Source organism: Sinocyclocheilus grahami, unplaced genomic scaffold, assembly GCF_001515645.1.
Source record: "Sinocyclocheilus grahami isolate Dianchi unplaced genomic scaffold, SAMN03320097.WGS_v1.1 scaffold50.1, whole genome shotgun sequence".
NCBI lineage: Eukaryota > Metazoa > Chordata > Actinopteri > Cypriniformes > Cyprinidae > Sinocyclocheilus > Sinocyclocheilus grahami.
The window spans coordinates 853,549-875,884 of NW_015505229.1; the positions used below are offsets into that span (position 1 = coordinate 853,549).

Consider the following 22,336-nt stretch of genomic DNA (forward strand, 5'->3'; position numbering starts at 1 on the left):
TCTATAAAATGCATTGCTGTTCTGTTGTAAGTGATCTTAAAGATTCCTAAATGCATCTACTTCTGGAAGGCAAAATAAAGTGCTTTTGCTTTCACACTGAAACACACAGCATCTCCCTGACATGGCTGCTTCAACACTAACTGCGGTAACTGAAACCACGCCTTCTTTCTTTGTGTGCACATTTGGGCGGCATTATGTTAATATTGCCACATAGTGAGGTAGATATGTGGGGGCGTGTTAGAACGAGCCGTTTTAGGGGGGTGTGACAGAGTCTTAACTTTGATAAAGAATATCTCTTTGGTTTTGAGACTTTAGTCTTTGCAACTTCAGGGATCTTATCTATGCACAATCAGCTTGTAACACTCCAAAGAGAAAGGAAAACTTGAAATCGCATCATATGACCCCTTGAATATACTAATGATTTTTGGCATGAAAGAAAAATCAATAATTTTGACCCATACAATGTATTTTAGCTATTGCTACAAATATACCCCAGCGACTAAAGACTGATTTTGTGGTCCAGGGTCACATATTTTATATTACATTCAAATAAGTTAAAAGAAAAACGCTTAACAGATTTGCTACCCCCTCTAGTTCATTTCTTCATTCATCACAATGGAAAAGAAGGTTCAGTTCCCATTGCATTGTGGGCCACAGTATCCACAACAACTGAGACAAATATAGTTGATAAGCTTGATATTCAATCTAAAAAAAAACAAAACATGAATACTATGCACAGCACAACAGTCAAGTAGTGCACTATTTTAAACCCTCGTTTTATTTTTTTAACTGACTAAAGTCCTCAGTTTCAATTATCCAATAGAATAATTAAATCCAGTTCACACCCCATTAAGGCGGAATTGATTTCAAGGTGAGTTTTTGGCTAATGTATTGGACACAGGTGATCAGAGACAGGTTAGTGCATGCTGATACAACTCCATGCTGGAACCAACTCCTGCTGTAAGACGGAAAAGGGAGCAGCGACGTGTGATGCAATTCCCAATCTCGACCAATGGCAGAACGGGTGACGGAATACGTTCTTGCGTGCATAAGGACATGGCTGACCGTGTGCTATTTTAGGAAAGAGAATGACTTATTAAAGCCATTCTTCCCCCCGCTGTCACAACCACTTCAAGTCTAACTGTGCTAACCGAGGCAGGCTCAGGGCGGTGTGCGTGATTGTACATTTGTGAGCATGTGTGCGTTTGCATGTGAATGAATGCCTGTGCGTAACCCATGCTCTAATTGGGCTGATGTGTCAGGTGTAGATTGGGTGTAGTTGGTGAGTCTGCTACAGAACTAAAATAGACCTGCATCCTCTGCAGCTACTACTGATGCAGTACTGTGTGAGAATGAGTTCATTCACGGTCTCTCTCCAATTCTCCATGGTTCGGTATACAAAGTAAGTTGACAGTGAGGCTGCAGTCCGCAGAACAGACTGTAAACTTACTGCAACGTCTTCACCACATCCAGATATGCTGACCTTGTTTCACAATAAGGAAAGTGCTGACCTTCACTGAATCACCTAATACTTGTCCCATTAATTAGTAATGCTTACATTCTCTTAAAGACAGACAAGGGAGAAATGCTTAGAGGGTGTTTTATCCCACTACAAGGATAAGGACAAAAACAATCACACTGCAATTACTTTAAACACATTGTGATTCAAATCACAATTTGATAAACATTTAACATTTAATTTAGCTGCTTCCTGGATCAAAGCAAACCACAAAAGGCATGAAGTAATTAAATAAGCAGCTCTTGCATTCAAATGAGTGTGCGAAACAACAAACAGGTAAGCAATAACTCAATTTGGAGCAACGCCTCGTGCATTTGAGTCATGTTTTGCCCGCATTCTGCTGCCAATAGATAGAGTTACTCTTAAGCAAACCACATCGTGTTCTCACACCATCTCCTGAGATGAGTTAAGTTTGCTTTTAGAGGACCGTTTGTTTGAGTGGTCACACTGTAAAAAGTAATCACTGAATCTACTTAAGAAAAGCGAGTAAACATAACTGACTTTTACAAATTTGTTGAATTTACTTAATTACACTGTGTTATGTGAACTTTCAGGTGGATGAAATAGTTAAACTAAACAACTTTAGTAAACAGTACTTAAGAGCATCTAGTTTGTTGGATTAAATCTCACTATGTGCCCTAATAACTCTATACCAGTAGGTGGCGGAAGTGCACCAATAGGTGGTTTAAACAAAGGTTGGTTTAAACAAAGCATCACCAGAAGAAGACAACAAACTGAACTTCAGAGTCAGATCGTATTTGAAATGTGGCCATCTGTGCACTAAGCTTAACTTACATCTCTAAGTTGGATGAACTTGTCAAATTGAGTTAGCAACACTCAAGTTTTCTGGTAACCTATACATATACACAAGTTACCTATACAAAGTTACAGTAAGTTTTATTAACTCAAAAATGATAAACTAATTTGCTTGAGAAATTTGAGGCAATCAGTTTCCACAGGTTTTCCTAGTAAGTTCAACTCATTACTTTTTACAGTGCAGATAAGCCAGAATGCTTTTGTATATCTCGGAGAATCCTGAACAAACCAAGTGCAAAGAAAACGTATACCTTTGAACTCATACTAGATATAATTTTACACTATCAGTAATAATCTCCTTTTGTTAAATAAAAACAATCAATACTGTAGGTGAAAACTGTGCTTCAGCTCCACTTGAGCATGGTTGTCTATCACAAGATTTGACAGTTCTGGGGCAATTCAGGGAAAAGCACAAAAAATCTTTTTTTTTTTTCCTGAAAACATCAAGGATTAACAAGTATGAAATATCTTCTGTGAGCAAACCAAACCCATCACTTACACGTCCATTAAAAATGTTGCCTCAGTATTTATACAGACAGACAGACAAACAGACAGATAGATAGAAAATAAGAATGCAATACATTGATCAAAAGTGAAAGTAAGAACTAAATGCTGTTCTTTCTATTCAAAGAATCCTGAAAAAAAAAAGGTTTTCAACATCGATCATCATAAAAATGTTTCTTGAGCAACAAATCAGCATTAGAATGATTTCTGAAGGATCATGTGACACTGAAGACTGGAGTAACGATGCTTTGCCATCATAGGAATAAATACAATTTTAAAATACACTACAATTTTATAATCTAAAATATATATTTTAGATATTTTAATATATTTAAAGTGTATTCAAATAAAACCAAACTATTTCACACTATTACTGTTTTACTGGATTTTTTATGAAATAAATGCAGCCTTGGTGAGCATAAGAGATTTCTTCCAAAAACATTACTTAAGTTCTCACACCATCTCCTGAGATGAGTTAAGTTTGCTTTTAGACGGCTGTTTGTTTGAGTGGTCAGATGTAAGCCAAAATGTTTTCGTACCTCTCGGAGAATCCTGAACAAACCAAGTGCATAAGAGACTTCTTTTAAAAACATTTTAAAAATCTTACCAGTAATGTACAGGTGTCACATTCTTTTTTTCAAAAGGAACTGAATGTGCTAAGGTATTATAAAAATAAAAAACGATTACTGCTATAATTATCTGACAACCCTAATCTCACCCTATTATAGTCAATTTCTGTTGAACAGGTTTAACAAAGGGGGGGGAAAAAAGAAAATCTTTCCTATCACCCCTGCATGGGATTCATTGTAGTAGACTACAGACAAAACGGAACGTCACCAATTAGTTTTGAAGTATGCAGTGCATCGCAGACTATATCTTTATTTAATTAAATCCCAGTCTGTTTATTGTGCAAGGAAATATCAATTTTGATTGAATTAATTGTGCAGCTCCAACCACTACTCAAATAAACCTTTAAAATAAACAAAGTAACTGCATTACTAACAGACTTCTGCTAAACATTCTTCATGATCAAGCTTCAATCCATGAGCTACAGACTGCAATCAGTGAACCAAGCTGTAAGGGCAGCGCTGAATCTCTGCATCTATAAAATTACAATTAATAACGGCATAGTTTATCTGGGATCCTTTTGTTTGCTGTAACCACTGGTAACCATGGCAACCGGGGAACGGTGGGTGAGGTCAGAGGTCACGTGATACGACGTGCCACTGAGGAAAAGAGCCGGATGGTTAGACAGAAAAAATGAGGGATGCTTTGAAAGAGAAAAATGAAAGATGGAGAAAGATAAATGGAATGGGGGGAGTCTGGAGTTCTTCCAGCCACTGCTCTCTCGCCTCTCCATCTCTGCCCTGGAATTAATCCAAAACTTGCAGTCATTCTGTGATAGCAGGATCACTATTGACATTCATGCTTGCAACAAACAGCATCTGATTTAGGAGAGATCTGATGACACATAAACATCATTTGGAAAGGGAACAGACCAGTCAAAGTCAATCAGTTTTGCCCAGGGATTTGAATGAATATGAATATTCATCACGGCTACAAAGGCAACTTAATACCATAAACATCTATGTGCACAACCCAATGATAATATCACATAGCATTCACAGGTGTTTGAATAATTTCTAGTCAGCTGTGACACAGAAAAGACACTCTGTGATTCATACGAAAATCACAAGCATGTGCTCATGATATCACTGTGATACATCTGTGTGTTCCAGGCGAAATTATCATCATATTTCAGAGTATAAACAGAGCTCCGAGTGGATGATACACCCACACTACATGCTTTGGACTGTCATACGAGCGGGTGTGAGGAAAATACATGCATTGTACATAAAATCCAACAACATGAGGGGCTTTCAAATTGGTATTTGTTCCCCTGTGAATATCCTATGAAGGTCAAATGGCTTGTACCTTCTTGTATCGTCAGGAAAAGAGGAAAAGGTGATTGATAAGCGAAGAGACAAGTGAAGTCAGAACTAGTAGAGGCGCATCAATCCCAGAGGAAGATGAATGTAAATAATTCAATCTCACAGATGCTTCGGATGAGATGACACTAGCCACAAGGGTCAGCATCAAAAGACAAAACTCTAATATTTTCACCCAAATTAGAAAGTGCTATATTTTCTGAACAGTATACACTACATGATAACATAGTGAATTAATTATTGTGTTTGACCATTTCAGAAAATGCCTAAAGCCATGTTATAGTGGAAAGCCTTCCAAGATGAGTGGATAAGAGGGTTTGAGGTTGGTAAGATTTTTAAAATATTTTCTCCTGCTCACTAAGATTGCATTTATTTAATAAAATGTCTGTAAAAATAGTGAAATATTATTAGAATTGAAATAACAGTTTTCTATTTTAATATATTTTAAAATGTAATTTATTTCTGTCATTTTCAGAAATGTATAATAATGTAGCAATGTAAAAGTCTTTACTGTCACTTTTAACGCATCTTTGCTGAATAAAAGTATTAATTAAATAAATAAAAAAAACTGTATTGACCCCAAACTTTTGAATGTCAGTGTATGATATTAATGTTTTGACAAAGTACTATATATCGCAAGAGCAATATTTTTCTTTACTTGACAGTACATGTAGACACACTAATGCAAATGCAGTAATCGTGACTGAAAAGCATAATGATACATGACACAGTGTATTGATCCATTAGATCATTTTAGATTACTCTGAAATAAGTGGCTTTTAAAGGGGAAAAGAAGAGGTCAATTCACTGTGAAATAACAAGGAAACCAGGACCTGGTTGATTTTATAGAGGATACACATAAAACGCTTGTAAAAGGATCTTTAAACCCGGCAGTCACACTCAGCAGAAATGGAACAAATTACGGGAAACTGAAAACAATTTGCCATAAAGTAAAAGGAAACAGAAATGACAAACAACAGACAAACCTCAGCTGGAAGGTCAAGAGCAGATTTCTCTCATCTTTCCCTCTCTTTTTTCTTAACAACTCTCATATGATGAGTGCTCCTGGACAATTAATAGAACTTCACACCAAACACCTACATTTATGTAATGGTTCATGTAAATGTAGCAGTTCAATTCAATTATTCCTTTTAAATGTGTAGCATTTTAAAGGAATAATTCACCCCAAAATTATGTAATAATGTGCTCAACTTTGTCACTCCAAAAATGTATTTCTTCCTTTTTTTTCCATTTTTGAAACATATTTTAAAAATGTCTGGGTAGAAGAGAAAAAACTGAGACATCATACATACATCGTGTTTAAATTGGAGCTTGACAAACTACAGTTCCCAAACAGTGCAGTGAAGACATTAGAATAGAAGATTTGCATTTCCTAAAGCAAATACCAGCTCTCAAAAGGTTGCAAAAGAATCGTGTTTGGTAAGCATAGAATTTGGACTTTAGTTATGTTAAAAATGAAATTTCGCATCAGTCACTTGCTGTTGTCATGACAATAAGTATGCATCTTGTTTTCTGTTGGGTGAATACAAGAATCAACAGCAATACATGTTTACGTTTACGCAGGGAAGGCAAGACCAATCACTATTTAATGTTCATATATTATGATGACATCACTATTGGTTACATTTTGAATGTTAAACATTCTATGAATGTAAATCAGTAGGGAAAATACTGTAATCTTCAAATCAATTCATTAGAATATGAAAATAATAATACATTTTAAAAATGTATAGAGTCTACAGGCTGTTCTGGCTCAATTGCACAAGTTTAACTCCCTGTTTTATGTTTTTTTCTGAAAGCCATTTAATAAAATACAAAATAAAGAATCCGAAACACGCAAACCTCAGCATGCTTTTATGCATTTGTGAGAGTGTCTGACTCACCTGTTTCCAGCTGTCATATACTAAAATTGTGCTGTCCTCATCATCTACGGTCACTCGCCGCTGGTAACCCTCATCTACAACACACACACACACACACAAAAACATTTCTTTTAAAAACCGACACTCAAGCATAAAACGAAATCACTTGTTATCTAAATCACTAATTAGCATCTAATTTTATTCCTGCACTTGAGCAGAAACTGGCAATTTCACGGGATCAAACGTATAATAATATATCTGTGGGAAGAATACAAAAGAATTTTGAAAGGTAAGTTCAGAATTGGACCCGAGACAGTTGGGTAACAATTTATCCGGTGCAGAATCGATGCACAAGGACAGTCAGCTCAGGTAAGAGGAAAAAAAACCTGTCTGTGTCTGATTGGCTCTTTATCCCCTAGTAAATGACATGCTCTGTTTGTGCAGAAAGTGTCTGTGCAGAGGCAGTACTCTGCTGCTTCTCTCCCACCTCATTAAGACACAAGATGATGAAAGACCTGAAATAAGATGGATGCCTTCACGGCACCCACTCCGCTTTTTCCAATCAAATCCTGAGAGCCTTAAACTAGTGATCTCGGGTGTCTGTGAGGTGATAAGTGTGTTTCATCCAAAGCAAATCTAAATATAGTACTACAGTCCTTGGCATCCTGATGCTTGATGCTGAGCATAAGAAGGGTGTATGAATATAATCTTTACCGGTTGCTTGGGTTTCAGAGTCTATAGAGAGTGATCTGTCTGACAGTCCAGCAAGGCAAAGTGCCAGAGAGGATTTGCCCACTCCGTTTTGGCCCAGTAGTACTATCCGAAGGGGTCCGTGGTACTTTTGCTGCGGCGGTTTCGCTGAAGGAGAATCTTGGATAGTGCTGATGCTGATTTGCGGAGTAGCAGGCTCATCGTGCCCTGGCGTCCAATCGTAATCCTCAGACACAGCTTCCTCTCGCCTCAGCTGATGCTTGATTGGCAGGGGGGTGCTGCCCCTGCGAAGCGGGGGCGCAGCTGATAAAGTTAAGCCATAACCCTGTGAAAACTGAAGACAAGTAAAAACATACATCAGAGGCAAAGACTTTCACCCGATAAATCTGAACATCAAGAACAACGGCAGTCCTTATGATATCTAACTTAATAATGTATAGAAACAATCCATGTGCAAGGAAGGAGGATCGTGATCCTCTGGGACTTTAGGGTTGTGCACACTATACAAAAGTGGGTCAAAACACTGAGCAGTGCATCCATTCACATGAACAAGCATCACTTGCTTTAAAGGAGTGGCATAAACATCCCAACAGTCCAAAACGACGAGGGACCTAATGAGTTTTCTCAGGCTCAAGGCTGTTGAGGGCTTCATCCATCTATCTCCATCAAGCAAAATCGCCAAGAGAGCTCTTAAACTGTTTACTGTGTTTGCTTGCAAGGGCAACTGGCATCAATATTAATATGACAATTAATCTAGCCGCAGCACTGCAGGTGTGCTGGGGACCTAGTACGCCTGATCCGGTGTCAGACATGCAAGACACACATAGACAGCCAATTATACTAATTGAAAGGTAATTAATTAGTCATAGACTTTATTGTGGGACAGACAGTGAGGCAATATGATGTAGTATGATGCTTGGGGTGAGGCCAGCTCTAAACAGTTACTTTTAATCATAAAAAAAAATCTGAATTTGAATCATGAATTTTGAAGTAGTATGCAAATCATAAATAAATTCCCGACTATAATAGGAGGACTTGCAAATAGTGATTATAATTATAAATATAGCTATTTTAACCGTTTTATCATTACAAGGACACTAAACTATAATAAAACTATAATATTAGAAATAAACCTAGGATTGTCTCAGCACAGGAATATTTTCAAACACAATCACTCCTACAGAAACAAAGTCAACACAATGGCTGCAGAAGAAGAGAGGGTGTGTTCACACACACCGGCGAACATCCCAAACATGTGAAGGACCCTACAACCCACAGAGACACACACACACACACACACACACACACACACACACACACACACACACACACCCTATATACACACAAGAGAAAGCGATGATCTTACCTGGTCCGACATCGTTCTTCAGTTCATCTGCTCTCAGTGAGACACTCCGCCGTCCATGTCATGTCACTGAGCGTCAAACACTGCACAAGCGTCGGTGGGGATTGTTACATTACACTCGACTCATATGCCATCACATGGCTGTAGTCTGAAAAAGAAACGCTCCCAATGTGACCCTAACCGCGCAAAAACGCTCCTTTTTCTCACTCTGACTTAATAGTAAACATTTAATCGCTTCTCTGCGAACGGCTGCGCTGTGTGACTCACGTATTACTACTGTACACCTGTGAGTCCCTTTAAGTCTTTATAATAGTGGCTTTTCAGATGAGAGCTCGTAGCCCCGCCCCCGCACCGTAGACACGCCTCTTCATTCCAGTCGTTACCTGAATGCTCCCAATCTCTCTGTATGTCTCTATCAATCTCAGATTAAGGTAACTAATGGTTTTATATTCTATTTATCGCTATTTTTATTAATACTAATGCTGCCCTGGAAATTCGATTTATTGGACCCCTGGATTGGGGTTGGTTATGACTGATTCGATTATTTTTTAAACATTTTTGATTAGCATGTTAATTTTTTTATATATATTTTTTTCGTAAAATGCATTCAAAATGTCACAAAATTAACATGCTAATCAAAAATGTGTTTAGTGTGTATTTTTGTGTGTTTTATATATATATATATATATATAATTTTTTTTAACTAAAATGGCATATGCTAGGAGTTGTACTGCATCTTTTGTGACAGCAGCACCAGATCATTTACAAACAAGAGCCATTTGACTTCAGTGTCTAGTAGAGTACAACCAAGTGCTGCATCTGTTCTCTCTCTATTTCTCTCTCTCTCCTACATATAAGTGTTCAAGAAGCTTTGTCCTTGATAAGTACTTTGTTTGAATCACAGCTCTCCACCTCTCTACCCTTCCCAGACACATAAAGCGTATCCTTCGAGATATCTTTCTCCTGTAACCCTGGCGTTTTCAAGCACTGCATGAATTATTGAGTGGTCATTAAGTTTTATTGCAGCCACATCAAGCATCATTTATGTCACAGGTGGAGGTAAAAATGTTTCCTCACAGGCTTTTTAATAATTTCTGCGAAGACCAATTGATCTTCTTGTCTGTCTCTTTGATCTTAGTTTAAATGAACTATTATTAGGGTCCAAGAAGCTAAGTATGTTGGAACCAGTCTGAATGGTCATCTGGTGGTCTCCCAGTCAAACACTTAAGCGCCCCTATCAGCTCAAAAATTGACTTCTTTTCTGTTTAAAACCCTTTGGTGTAGACTAGAGAAAAATTCCTCCTTCCCGCATTCATAGCTGATTGAACATTGTGTTTTCATTATCACCCATACTCTGCCTACAAATCTTCTGACCGAATTTATCTCAGATGTTCAGACCAAGCTTATAAAGCATATTGAGGTCATTTTCATTAATGTGTAATAATCATAAATCATACAATCTGATTAATAAACTTACAGTTTCTTCTTATTCTTTATCTTATGCGAAGTCCACTGATATCCCATTTTAGAGTCTCAGCCTAACTTGTCTGACATTTACATAATGACGTTTTTGCTGCTCCTCCTAATTTGTGCATATCTTTGCTACATTTGGCTAGAGGTGATCTTCGGACCATGCACAAAACAAAGTTACTGAAACATTTAAAAGTCAAGAATCAACAGCAAACAAAGATGTATCTTCATAACACTTTGTCATATGGACACAAATGAGTTGTTTGGGGGTTGTTACATTGTTATAAATTGGCCTAAAATCTAAAACCTAAAAGGTTCCTAAGGCTCAGTGGTAGAGCATTGCGTTAGCAGCGCAAAAAGGTCATGGGTTCAATTCCCAGGGAACACATATACTGGTAAAAAATGTATAGCCTGAATGCACTGTAAGTCGCTTTGGATAAAAGCGTCTGCTAAATGCATAAATTATTATTCAATTAAATTATTAAAATCATACTTCTGTACAGTACAGATTCCCTCTGGCTTGCAGAGTATGATAACAGTTCTATATATTGAATTACTGTTACTGTAGTTCGTCTCCTCAACACTAGGGGGCTACGTCCTCAGGTATGCGGGTGAGGACTCCAATATAAGTGGAGAGAGTAAGTGAAGTAGGGGGGTGGTTGGTTTTAATAGAGAGGCAGGTTGTTTGAGTTATAGCTCACCGTTTGCATCCTTTGCTAGGCCAGAGATGGGAAAATGGTTTTCTACTGAATCCCTGAGCCTTATGTTAAATTAAGTGTATGTTACACGAGGTCTTAAGTCAAGTTACTCTATTAGACTGTATGATAAGTTCAACCGCGAAATGCATGTGAGAGATGCCAATGGATTAAAAACCGACGGTCTGTGGATTATTCATTGACTGATTCATCGTGCCATCGCCGGTATTGGAACGCTTGGGACAAAATTGTTGGCAACGGCCAAACAACGCTGGAAATACAGGTTTTTGTAGAACGTATTGCCTGGACTGTTTTGAAGGAACTTATTTGTACATATTATACTGGAAAGATGGCGGCATGTTCACACGCTGCGGCTTCTCTCTCTCCCGACAGAAAGGTGTTTTCGTGTTTTTTGTCTTGTGAGTCGCAGTGTTTTTGTACGTATTCGTCGCGTCTATCTGTCTCTAAGCGCGCATACAGTCACCACATTTTTAGAGTTAAACTCTGTGCACGCCGAAGAGCTGCGGGATCTCGGTCTGCTCCGGAGGACCACACCATCACCGACCCCCACTACTGCATCTCGCCCACAGCGGAGGCGCCACGAGCGGCGTGAGAGGAAGCAGAAGAGGGGTAAGCGCGGAGGTATCCGGGCTAGGCTAGCGGCTAACCCACACAAGCCAGCTATCCCCGCCATCGTACTGGCTAACGTATGCTCTTTGGACAATAAACTGGACTACATCCGACTACTACGCTAAACTCAGAGGACTGTAAGAGACTGTTGTGTTTTTGTGTTCACGGAAACATGGCTCAACAACAGCGTTCCGGACTACGCTATTCATCTCGATCAGCTGACATGCTATCGAGCGGACAGAGCTCGCGTCGAGGGAGGTAAGACCCGCGGCGGAGGGCTTTGTGTTTACATCAATGACGCGTGGTACCGCGATACTGTTGTGGTCTGCAAACACTGCTCACCCCTGGTGGAGTTTATGATTATTAAGTGCCAGCAGTTCTATTTACCGAGGGAATATACAGCCATACTGCTCGTTGCTGTATACATTTCTCCCAGCTCCAACAACAGCAACAGGAGCGAGGCACTAAATTAACTGTACCAGCAAATACACCAACACATAGACTTTCCAACTCGGGGAAACAACATTCTAGACTTTGTTTATACCACCCAGAGAGGAGCTTACAAGTGGAGGTCTACAGACTCCTGAAGACGCGGAACACTGCCTTCAGAGCTGGAGATGAGGTGGGCTTGAAGACAGCTAGGGCCAACCTTTCCCGTGGCATCAGAGTGGCAAAAAGACAGTACTCCAGGAGGATAGCCCATCATTTCAGCGACAGCCGAGAGAGGGTGAGCAGCACCAAGTTCCTGGGTGTGCACATCACAGAGGATCTCTCCTGGACTGTCAACACCGCAGCACTGGCCAAGAAAGCACAGCAGAATCTCTACTTCCTCCGCAAACTAAGAAGAGCCAGAGCCCTGGCCCCCATCATGTGCACCTTCTACAGAGGCACCATCGAGAGCATTCTGACGAGCTGCATCAATGTGTGGTATGGTGCCTGCAATGCATCCTGCCGCAAGACACTACAGCGCATAGTGAGAGCAGCTGAGAAGATCGTTGATGCCTCTCTCCCCTCCCTCCAGGACATTTACAACACTCGTCTCACCTGCAAAGCCCTCTGCATTGCAGGTGATCCCACCCACCCAACACACCGCTTCTTTAGTCTGCTGCCATCAGGGAGTAGACTGCGGAGTCTCCAGGCCAGGACCAGCAGACTGAAGGACAGCTTCATCCATCAGGCTGTCAGGAAGCTGAACTCCCTCCCGACCTTGCCCCCCCTCCCCTCTTTTGCCCCACGCACCACTGAACTCTGACCCTCTGACGGACTCTCCCACTCCCCCCTCCCTAATACACACACACACTGTCACTTTAATTAGTCTAAATAAGCTCTTTGCACTACAAATCATTATATCTGCACTGCTGTCTACTTCACTGGTTTGCACTCTATCTGCCATGTGCCTTGTGCTGCTTTATATATATATTTTTTTACATTTTACCTTATTTGTATATTTGTATAGTTGTATTTTATATTTAATCTGTATATCTGTATTTATGTTCTACTGTTAATGTTATCTGTATGCACCAAGGGTCTGAGAGCAACACAATTTCAATTATCTGTGTGTATGTGCTGTACATGTGGAAGAATTGACAATAAAGCAGACTTGACTTGACTTGATTATGGGGAGGGGGTGAAATGGTTGTTTATGTGTGGGGGTTGCTTGTTTGTATACACTATGGCATTTTAATATATCAGTATCAAAAACTCAATGGATTGTATCCCATATTTTTATTGTGGCTTTCGTTAAATTGATGTTTGAGAGAGTTTGTTACACAAAATGGCGCCCGAACAGGGACCATCCCAATTATATTGAGTAAAGCAGTGTGTACTTACTTGAGAGGTAATTCATTTATATGAAAAAAGTTTTGTAAAGAGTGTTTATACCCCTGCCAATCAATCTATTGCATGAATACTCATTCTGAAGGTCATACTTTCTCATAAATTTTCTAGATGGCGACTGACCCTGCCGAGACTGAGAGTGAGTATCTCATAGAGCCTAACTATAATTCAGATGCATTTATTGTGCGTCGGGAACCTGTCCGAGACCTGATTCGGTCATTCAGTAGTCTTTATCTGGAGCCTGAGCAGGAGGCTGATGAGGGGAAGGAAGTTGAAGATAGTGGTTTGCTACCACTCAAGGCTTATGAAAGGTCTTTGAACCAACGAGATGAAGCAATTGTTACCGAGGCTAAGAATGAATGTCAACGAATAAAACAGGTCTTAGAGGAAAGCATCCAAGATTTGGGTAGAGCAGTCATAGATTGTCTTAAGCGGAGAGATGCTACTTCCACTCCTGCCGGACATTCAACTTCACTTCCAGAAATCTACTCTCATTCTATTCAGTTCAAAACTCCCATAAAACTTGACTTTCCAAAATTCAGTAGTTTGGATGGGGAAGACCCCATTGCCTATCTGGAGAAATGCGAAAAGTATCTGGCCATCCAACCTTTAAGTAATGCTGAGATTTTGTTTATGTTACCATCCGTTCTCACCCATACAGCCAAGGACTGGTGGGTAGCTGAGAAGGCACATGTCAAGTCATGACACAATTTAAAATGGTCTATCTGCAGTCATTTTTACCTGAAGACCATGAGGTGGAAGCAGAGAGAAGGATTAGGGAACGAAAGCAGGCAGTGGATGAGAACATTAGTTCTTTTGTTTATCAATATAGAGCTCTATGTCTAAGATTGAAGCCCGCCATGACAGAGTGTGAGATTCTTCAAGCTATATTGAGGAACTGTAATCCGCGCATTGCCAGCATTCTGAGAGGGACTGTGTCTACGATAGAAGAGTTAGTGCGTGTAGGCACGCTGGTGGAACGTGATCTGAATGAAGAGAGAGTTTTTTGGAGGCAAAGACAAGCAGAGCAAGCAACATTACGTGGAGGCGGAAAGCCAGGCCGAGGACGTCCCAACAGCCATAACATTGCTGTATATACAGAGGTTTACCAACCGCCCATGATAACTCTGACGTTGCCTTTGAATATTTGTAACCATCATTTGAAAGCAATTATTGACACCGGAAGCCTTATTCTTTAATCCAAGAGTCTCTCTGGGATCAGATTAAGCAGGAAGGGGAGTCTTTGCAGTCCAGTAAGGGTCAAATATTCTCGCTTGCCAACGGTCATGTACAGCACGCATTAGGAAAATTTTCTCTACACTGTGTAGTGCATGATCAAGTATATCGGTTCAGGGTATTTGTGATGAGGAATCATGATTTGACCTTTCCTCTCATTATTGGACTTGAGTTTTTGTCTATTTCTGGCATGAAGTTGGATTTTGCTGCCGCATCCTATATATTCCCTGAAGAGGAGAAGTTACATTATTTTATTGCTCCTGCCAGCTTTAAACTTGCTGATGGATTGTCTTCCACTACTAGACTGCACGTAGCGCTTCCATCTGTGCAGATGAGTGAAGCTAACCGAACAATGATAAAAGGACTGGTTGATGCAGCTGAGGTTTCACGAAGTCAAAAACGATAGCTAGAACAACTGTTGTTCGGATGGACCACGGTGTGCACAGATTTGCTGGGATGTACTTCCAACATTACGCATCGAATTAATACTAAGGATAAAATACCGGTAAGGAGAAAAGCATATTCTACGCCTGTTCATAAACAAAAGTTTATAGATGACGAAATAGCTAAAATGCTGGAGAAAAGAATAATCAGACCATCTACCTCTCCCTGGGCTGCCCCAGTAGTGCTGGTACCAAAGAAGGATGGGAGTATGCGCTTTTGTGTTGACTATAGAGCTCTGAACACCAAGACCCCCCTTGATTGCTTTCCTATGCCGCAAGTGCACGACATCCTTACTTCTCTTTACGGAGCTACGGTTTTTAGTACACTGGATTTGAGGAGTGGCTACTGGCAGGTATGCGTGGAAGAGGCCAGCATCGCTAAGACTGTGTTTGTCACCAAAACTGCCCAATATGAATTCTTACGTCTTCCTTTTGGGCTGAAAAATGCTGCAGCAACTTTCCAACGATTGATGAATTCCATCCAGCGGAAGTTCATTGGCAAGTTTTGCTTCGTCTATATTGACAATATTTTGACCTATTCTACCAATGTCCAGGAGCATTATGGACATCTCCGTCAGCTATTTGCTGAGTTGGAGGCTGCAGGATTGACATTGAACCTGAAGAAGTGTAATATTCTCCAAAAATCCCTTTCTTTTCTTGGACATGTTGTCTCAGAGGGGGGAGTGAGGTCAGAACCCTCAAAGGTAGAAGCCATAAAAAACTTCCCCATTCCCAAGACTGTGAAGGAAGTTCAGCGCTTTCTTGGGTTAGCGGGTTGGTACCACTGCTTTATTCGCCATTTCTCCGAACAGGCAGCCCCTCTCCATGCCCTAATGAAGAAAGAGGCTAGATGGGAATGGACCGCAGAGTGTCAGCGAGCTTTTGAAACCTTGAAAGAAGCTCTTCAGAAAGCCCCCGTGTTGCGACCCCCTGATTTCAGTCGCGACTTTCAAATGCAGACTGATGCTAGTAACATCGGGCTCGAAGCTGTTCTTACTCAAGAGTCAGAGCAGGGAGAAAGTGTCATAGCATATGCTTCAAGACTCCTACATGAAGCTGAAAAGGCCTATTCAACAGCAGAGAAAGAATGCTTGGCAGTTGTGTGGGCTGTGGAGAAATGGCGTGAATACCTGGAAGGCCGTAGTTTTGACGTTCTGACAGATCATTCCGCTCTTACCTGGGGTTTCAACCAACCCCAACCTTCATCCCGTCTCACGATATGGGCAATTAGGCTGCAAAGCTTTGAGTTCATAGTAAAGTATCGGAAAGGTCAGTGTAACCTAGTTCCGGATACATTGTCACAGGGGTTGGAGGAGGAGATCCAAGGGACCATAGCCCTTTCGCAAGCAAATAGTGAACCATATGATTTGCCGGTGAGCTGGGAGGATATCGGTAGAGAACAGAAGGAAGATGTTACTCTCCAACCGTTGTGGGCTGAGGTAAAGGATGGTAACGCAAGTTTCCACCGTATGCATTATGTTAACCAGAATGGGTATCTCTTCAGAAGTACCACTGACAAGAATGGGGGTCAGAGTTTGCAAGTTGTCATGCCACCTAAACTTCGTGAACATTGTCTGCAGTATGTACATGCCAGTCCATTAAGTGGGCATCTCGGGCGTATGAAGACATTACGGAGGTTACTAGAGGTAATGTATTGGCCTGAGATTCGAAAAGATGTCTGGAAGATGTGTAAAGAATGCCAAATATGCCAACAATATAAACCCCGCATCTCTAAACTGGCAGGGCGTCTCCAGTCCACACCAGTGGTCGAGCTTTTGAAACCTTGAAAGAAGCTCTTCAGAAAACCCCTGTGTTGCGACCCCTTGATTTCAGTCGCGACTTTCAAGTGCAGACTGATGCTAGTAACATCGGGCTCGGAGCTGTTCTTACTCAAGAGTCAGAGCAGGGAGAAAGTGTCGTAGCATACGCTTCAAAACTCCTGCATGGAGCTGAAAAGGCCTATTCTACAGCAGAGAAAGAATGCTTGGCAGTTGTGTGGGCTGTGGAGAAATGGCGTGAATACCTAGAAGGCCGTCGTTTTGACGTACTGACAGATCATTCCGCTCTTACCTGGGTTTTCAACCAACCCCGACCCACATCCCGTCTCACAAGATGGGCAATTAGGCTGCAAAGCTTTGAGTTTGTAGTGAAGTATCGGAAAGGTCAGTGTAACCTAGTTCCGGATACATTGTCACAGGGGTTGGAGGAGGAGATCCAAGGGACCATAGCCCTTTCGCAAGCAAATAGTGAATCATATGATTTGCCGGTGAGCTGGGAGGATATCGGTAGAGAACAGAAGGAAGATGTTACTCTCCAACCTTTGTGGGCTGAGGTAAAGGATGGTAACGCAAGTTTCCACCGTGTGCATTATGTTAGCCAGAATGGGTATCTCTTCAGAAGTACCACTGACAAGAATGGGGGTCAGAATTTACAAGTTGTCATGCCATCTAAACTCCGTGAACATTGTCTGCAGTATGTACATGCCAGTCCATTAAGTGGGCATCTCGGGCGTATGAAGACATTACGGAGGTTACTAGAGGTAATGTATTGGCCTGAGATTCGAAAAGATGTCTGGAAGATGTGTAAAGAATGCCAAATATGCCAACAATATAAACCCCGCATCTCTAAACTGGCAGGGCGTCTCCAGTCCACACCAGTGGTCGAACCAGGGTACATGCTGGGGGTTGACTTGATGGGGCCATTCCCTAAAAGCACTCGTATGAATGAGTACCTGCTGGTGGTAGTGGACTATTGCAGCAAGTGGGTCGAACTGTTTGCAATGAGATCCGCAAAGACCCCTCTAATAGCTAATATTTTAGTTAAAGACATCTTTACGAGGTGGGGAACACCAGTGTACCTCGTATCGGACAGAGGACCGCAGTTCACTTCCCAACTGCTGAATGAAACCTGTAAGCAGTGGGGAGTGGTACAAAAATTTACCACTGCCTATCATCCCCAGACAAATCTAACCGAGCGTGTCAATAGAGTTCTCATGAGGATGCTAGCCTCCTATGTCCGAGATAATCACCGACAATGGAACCGGTGGGTTGCTGAATTTCGCTATGCCATCAATTCCACCTGGCAGGAGAGCACAGGTCATACTCCAGCTGAGATCGCCTTAGGGCGGAAGTTGAAAGGCCCATTGAAACGGTTGGTATATAAGCCTCCAAACCCTGACCATTCAGCATATAGTTTGCAAGAGCGGCAGAAAGTAATGCTTGGAAAAGTGAAGGAGAATGTCAATAGACCTCAGGAACGACAGGCCCGATATTATGATCTCCGAAGAAGATCAGTACAATACCAACCAGGAGATTTAGTCTGGATACTCACTCATCTGCTGTCTCGTGCAGGTGACACTTTTATGGCGATGTTAGCAGCTAAGTGGCAAGGTCCTGCTGAAGTAGTGTCACAGGTTAACAAGGTTAATTATAAAGTAAAAATGCTAGATAATCCGGATGGCATTGTCACATATCATGTTGAGAAATTGAAACCCTTCTTTGGGGCTGTTCAGCCTTTTCCTAAAGGGGAGGGTGTGTAACAGTTCTATATTGAATTACTGTTACTGTAGTTCGTCTCATCAACACTAGGGGGCTTCATCCTCAGGTATGCGGGTGAGGACTCCAATATAAGTGGAGAGAGTAAGTGAAGTAGGGGGATGGTTGGTTTTAATAGAGAGGCAGGATGTTTGAGGTATAGCTCACCGTTTGCATCCTTTGTTAGGCCAGAGATGGGAAAATGGTTTTCTACTGAATCCCTGAGCCTTATGATTAAATTAAGTGTATGTTACACGAGGTCTTGAGCCATGTTGCACTATTTGACTGTGTACGATAAATTAAACTGCGAAATGCATGTGGGAGATGCCAATTAACCGACGGTCTGTGGATTATTCATTGACTGACTCATCGTGCCATCGCCGGTATTGGAACGCTTGGGACAAAATTGTTGGCAACGGTCAAACAACGCTGGAAGTACAGGTTTTTGTAGAACGTATTGCCTGGACTGTTTTGAAGGAACTTATTTGTACATATTATGGGGAGGGGGTGAAATGGTTGTTTATATGTGGAGGTTGCTTGTTTGTATACTGTACACTATGGCACTTTAATATATCAGTATCAAAAACTCAATGGATTGTATCCCATATTTTTATTGTGGCTTTCGTTAAACTGATGTTTGAGAGAGTTTGTTACAATGTCTCCCATCTGCCAAATTGGATTTTGATAAACTGTTCTCCTTCCACAATGTTGTCCAGTTCTCTCCAAATTTGGCTCAGAGGATCTTCATACCACACCGGACATCACATTTATTTTTTGTATTCAGAATGATCTGGCTGTTGCAGCAACAGAATTTTCTTCATTTAAGAATTAACCGGTTGACTGGTTGTTTAAAGGGGCCATATGATGCCTACATGTCTACGTCACGATGTGGGAACATTTGCATAACGCTGCCCAAATGTTCACGCAAAGAAAGAAGGCGTAACTTTTATTCTCGCTGTAGTATTTTTGTTGCCGCCGCCGCCGCCATGTCGTGAAGGCGCTGTGTTTCGTTGTGAAAGCTAAACTACTTTGGTTGGCCTTCCAAAAGAGGACGATATTCGCTTCGTCATGCCTGGAGCTGATCCATGCTGGTCGCTGAGGAAATACATCAACTTCGCGCTGTGGATCGCCGGATCGGCTTTCAACGTGGACGAAGCGGAGTCCAGCCCGGGGTCTTCACATGTGGTTGCCGCAAGTCCGCCGGACGCTCCTTCGTCGAATCCGCCGGCCGCGCCGTTCTCAAGCCCGCTCGCCTCTGCTCACTCAAGCCGACCTCCGCATACTCTAGGCCGCCGCTCACTCTAGGCCTCCGGCCTCCGCTCACTCAAGGCCGCGTGTGTGTGACACTGTTTAGTTGTGAAAGCGAAAATACTTTGTTTGGCCTTCCAAAAGAGGACACGACTAGAAATCAGTGGTTAAGTTGTATTTACAACACTGTTCCAGAACAGTTTAACCCAAATATTCAGATGTGTCCAGTGCATTTTATGGAGGACTTTTATGGAGGTTTCCTGATCCTGACTACAATGCCGGCTGTTCTGACTCACAGACTGTAAGTAAGTTTTTTATATTTAAAGAATTTGCCACTGACGATTCAAACGCAAGTTTTATGGGCAGTGTAGAGTAGCACTTGTTATTTGTCATTTCTCCGATCACAAATGCAGACATGGTTTTATGTTTATGCGGCGCAATGCAACGCGTAAAAAGACAGTATAAGTCATTATAATCCGTAATTATGTCCCCACTGGATACAACAAATGCCTCATTTATAATGGGTTTTAATGTTTTTGTCTCGTCCTTCCGGCTGGACAGGGCATCACAATATTGTAAGGGGCGTAACATTTCCATCACACGCTTGAGATATTCGGTCAATCACAACGCACTGGATAGCTGGCCAATCAGAGCACACCTCGCTTTTCAGACCGATGAGCTTTGTAAAAATCGACGCGTTTCAGAAAGGCAGGGCATAGAGGAGAAACAATAATGTACAGTATGTGGAAAATAATGTGTTTTTTTAACCTTAAACCACATAAACACATTTCATTACACCAAATACACAAAATAATGTTCTTTTTTTAGCAACATCAAGGCCTTTAAGATGCTTCTGAAGTGAACCATCAGCTTCAGTGCAGAGCAGGTAGACTGCAGGGCCTGCAGAGCAGTTGTGTTTGTGTAGGGTGCCACAAATATTTTAAGATTTTGAAAGGGCGCCATGACTGAAAAAGGTTGGGAAATGCTGCTTTAAATGACCTATTCAAAAAGTCATCAATTACTTGCTTCCTTTTGAACTAAACCAATTATTCAATGACTCATTAATTAAAACAGTGACTTGCCGCCAGTAGTTTTTTTTTTTTGTGGGTGTTTGGCTTAGTGTTATGTTAGAATCGTTATTATACTCATACCTTTTGTCTTGTTGTTTGTCATTTCTCCGATCACAAATGCAGACATGGTTTTATGTTTATGCGGCGCAATGCAACGCGTAAAAAGACAGTATAAGTCATTATAATCCGTAATTATGTCCCCACTGGATACAACAAATGCCTCATTTATAATGGGTTTTAATGTTTTTGTCTCGTCCTTCCGGCTGGACAGGGCATCACAATATTGTAAGGGGCGTAACATTTCCATCACACGCTTGAGATATTCGGTCAATCACAACGCACTGGATAGCTGGCCAATCAGAGCACACCTCGCTTTTCAGACCGATGAGCTTTGTAAAAATCGACGCGTTTCAGAAAGGCAGGGCATAGAGGAGAAACAATAATGTACAGTATGTGGAAAATAATGTGTTTTTTTAACCTTAAACCACATAAACACATTTCATTACACCAAATAATGTTCTTTTTAGCAGCATCATATGACCCCTTTAAAGGATGTTTATTATTATAGTCATTTAACACCTTTTTATTTTGTGTTTTCCTCATCACACACATCTGCAATTGCTTTGTAAATACATATGTATTGTTATATGTCAGTAAAGATTATTAAATACATGTATATACTTAAAAATCATGATGCAAATAAGCCTGCTGTTTTACCACTCATGGAGAGCAGAGGATTGTATTTTAGGTACATGTGACAGATTGCATGTCACATTGCCAGCTCAGTGCAGCTCCACAGCAGTCTTCCAATCACACAGAGCAAGACCGCCTCAGTCCGTGATGGTCTGGGGCATCACATGGTGACAAAGAGGGTCGAGAGGGACAAGTGGAGCATGCTGAGCTCATGTCGCAGATGCTAGTGTGCAGTGTTAATTACATCTCATCAGACCTCGCCGGCTCTCTGAAAGGAGTCTGAAAGGAGTTTGATGTGAGCGTTGACAACTCTAATTATTCAGTAAACCCCCCAAAATATGACTGTTATAATTACAGTAGATAACGAGTGAGTTTAAGTGGGTACCTCTTGCGAGCGCGTTGAATAGGTGATGCTGTCAGCGTAATTGTGAGACAGCTCAACCCCATTCTCATCGTTGTTCTCGTCTGCCTGTCTGCACTTTAACGGCGACCTCTTTGAACTGCTGTTAGCTCATTGAGGTCTAAGGGGATGTTGCATCAGATTAGCAAAAAAAATGTAAATGGTCACTTGCGTGGCTGGTGTTTTGCTGGTTTATTAAAAGGGATTACAGCAAAACAAACCAATTTTCCAGTCACCTTTAAAAACCCATGGAAACAAACCCATTCATTGGTTTTGTTATATTGTCAAATAACAGGCATCAGCAGAAAGACAGCCTCTCTTGATCTTTTTGATCTTT

The 22,336-nt window shown here is 41.2% G+C and overlaps 1 protein-coding gene across 3 annotated transcripts in view; it reads right to left on the reverse strand.

Annotated features, from left to right (window-relative positions):
• LOC107583115 (GTP-binding protein REM 2-like) overlaps nt 1-9,028 on the reverse strand; it is a 26,319-nt gene extending 17,291 nt beyond the window's left edge. Inside the window, exons 1-3 of one of the 3 annotated variants that reach the window (XM_016269220.1) lie at nt 8,749-9,028; nt 7,386-7,707; nt 6,693-6,766 (exon numbers count right to left, since the gene is read on the reverse strand). In XM_016269220.1, coding sequence (XP_016124706.1) covers nt 6,693-6,766; nt 7,386-7,707; nt 8,749-8,760 — 408 coding nt within the window. In that variant the 5' untranslated portion in view covers nt 8,761-9,028. Of the gene's footprint in view, nt 1-6,692; nt 6,767-7,385; nt 7,717-7,926; nt 8,139-8,748 lie in introns of those variants that run through there. The other 2 variants (XM_016269219.1, XM_016269218.1) reach the window with 2 other exon arrangements.
• Between the last annotated feature and the right edge of the window lie 13,308 nt (nt 9,029-22,336).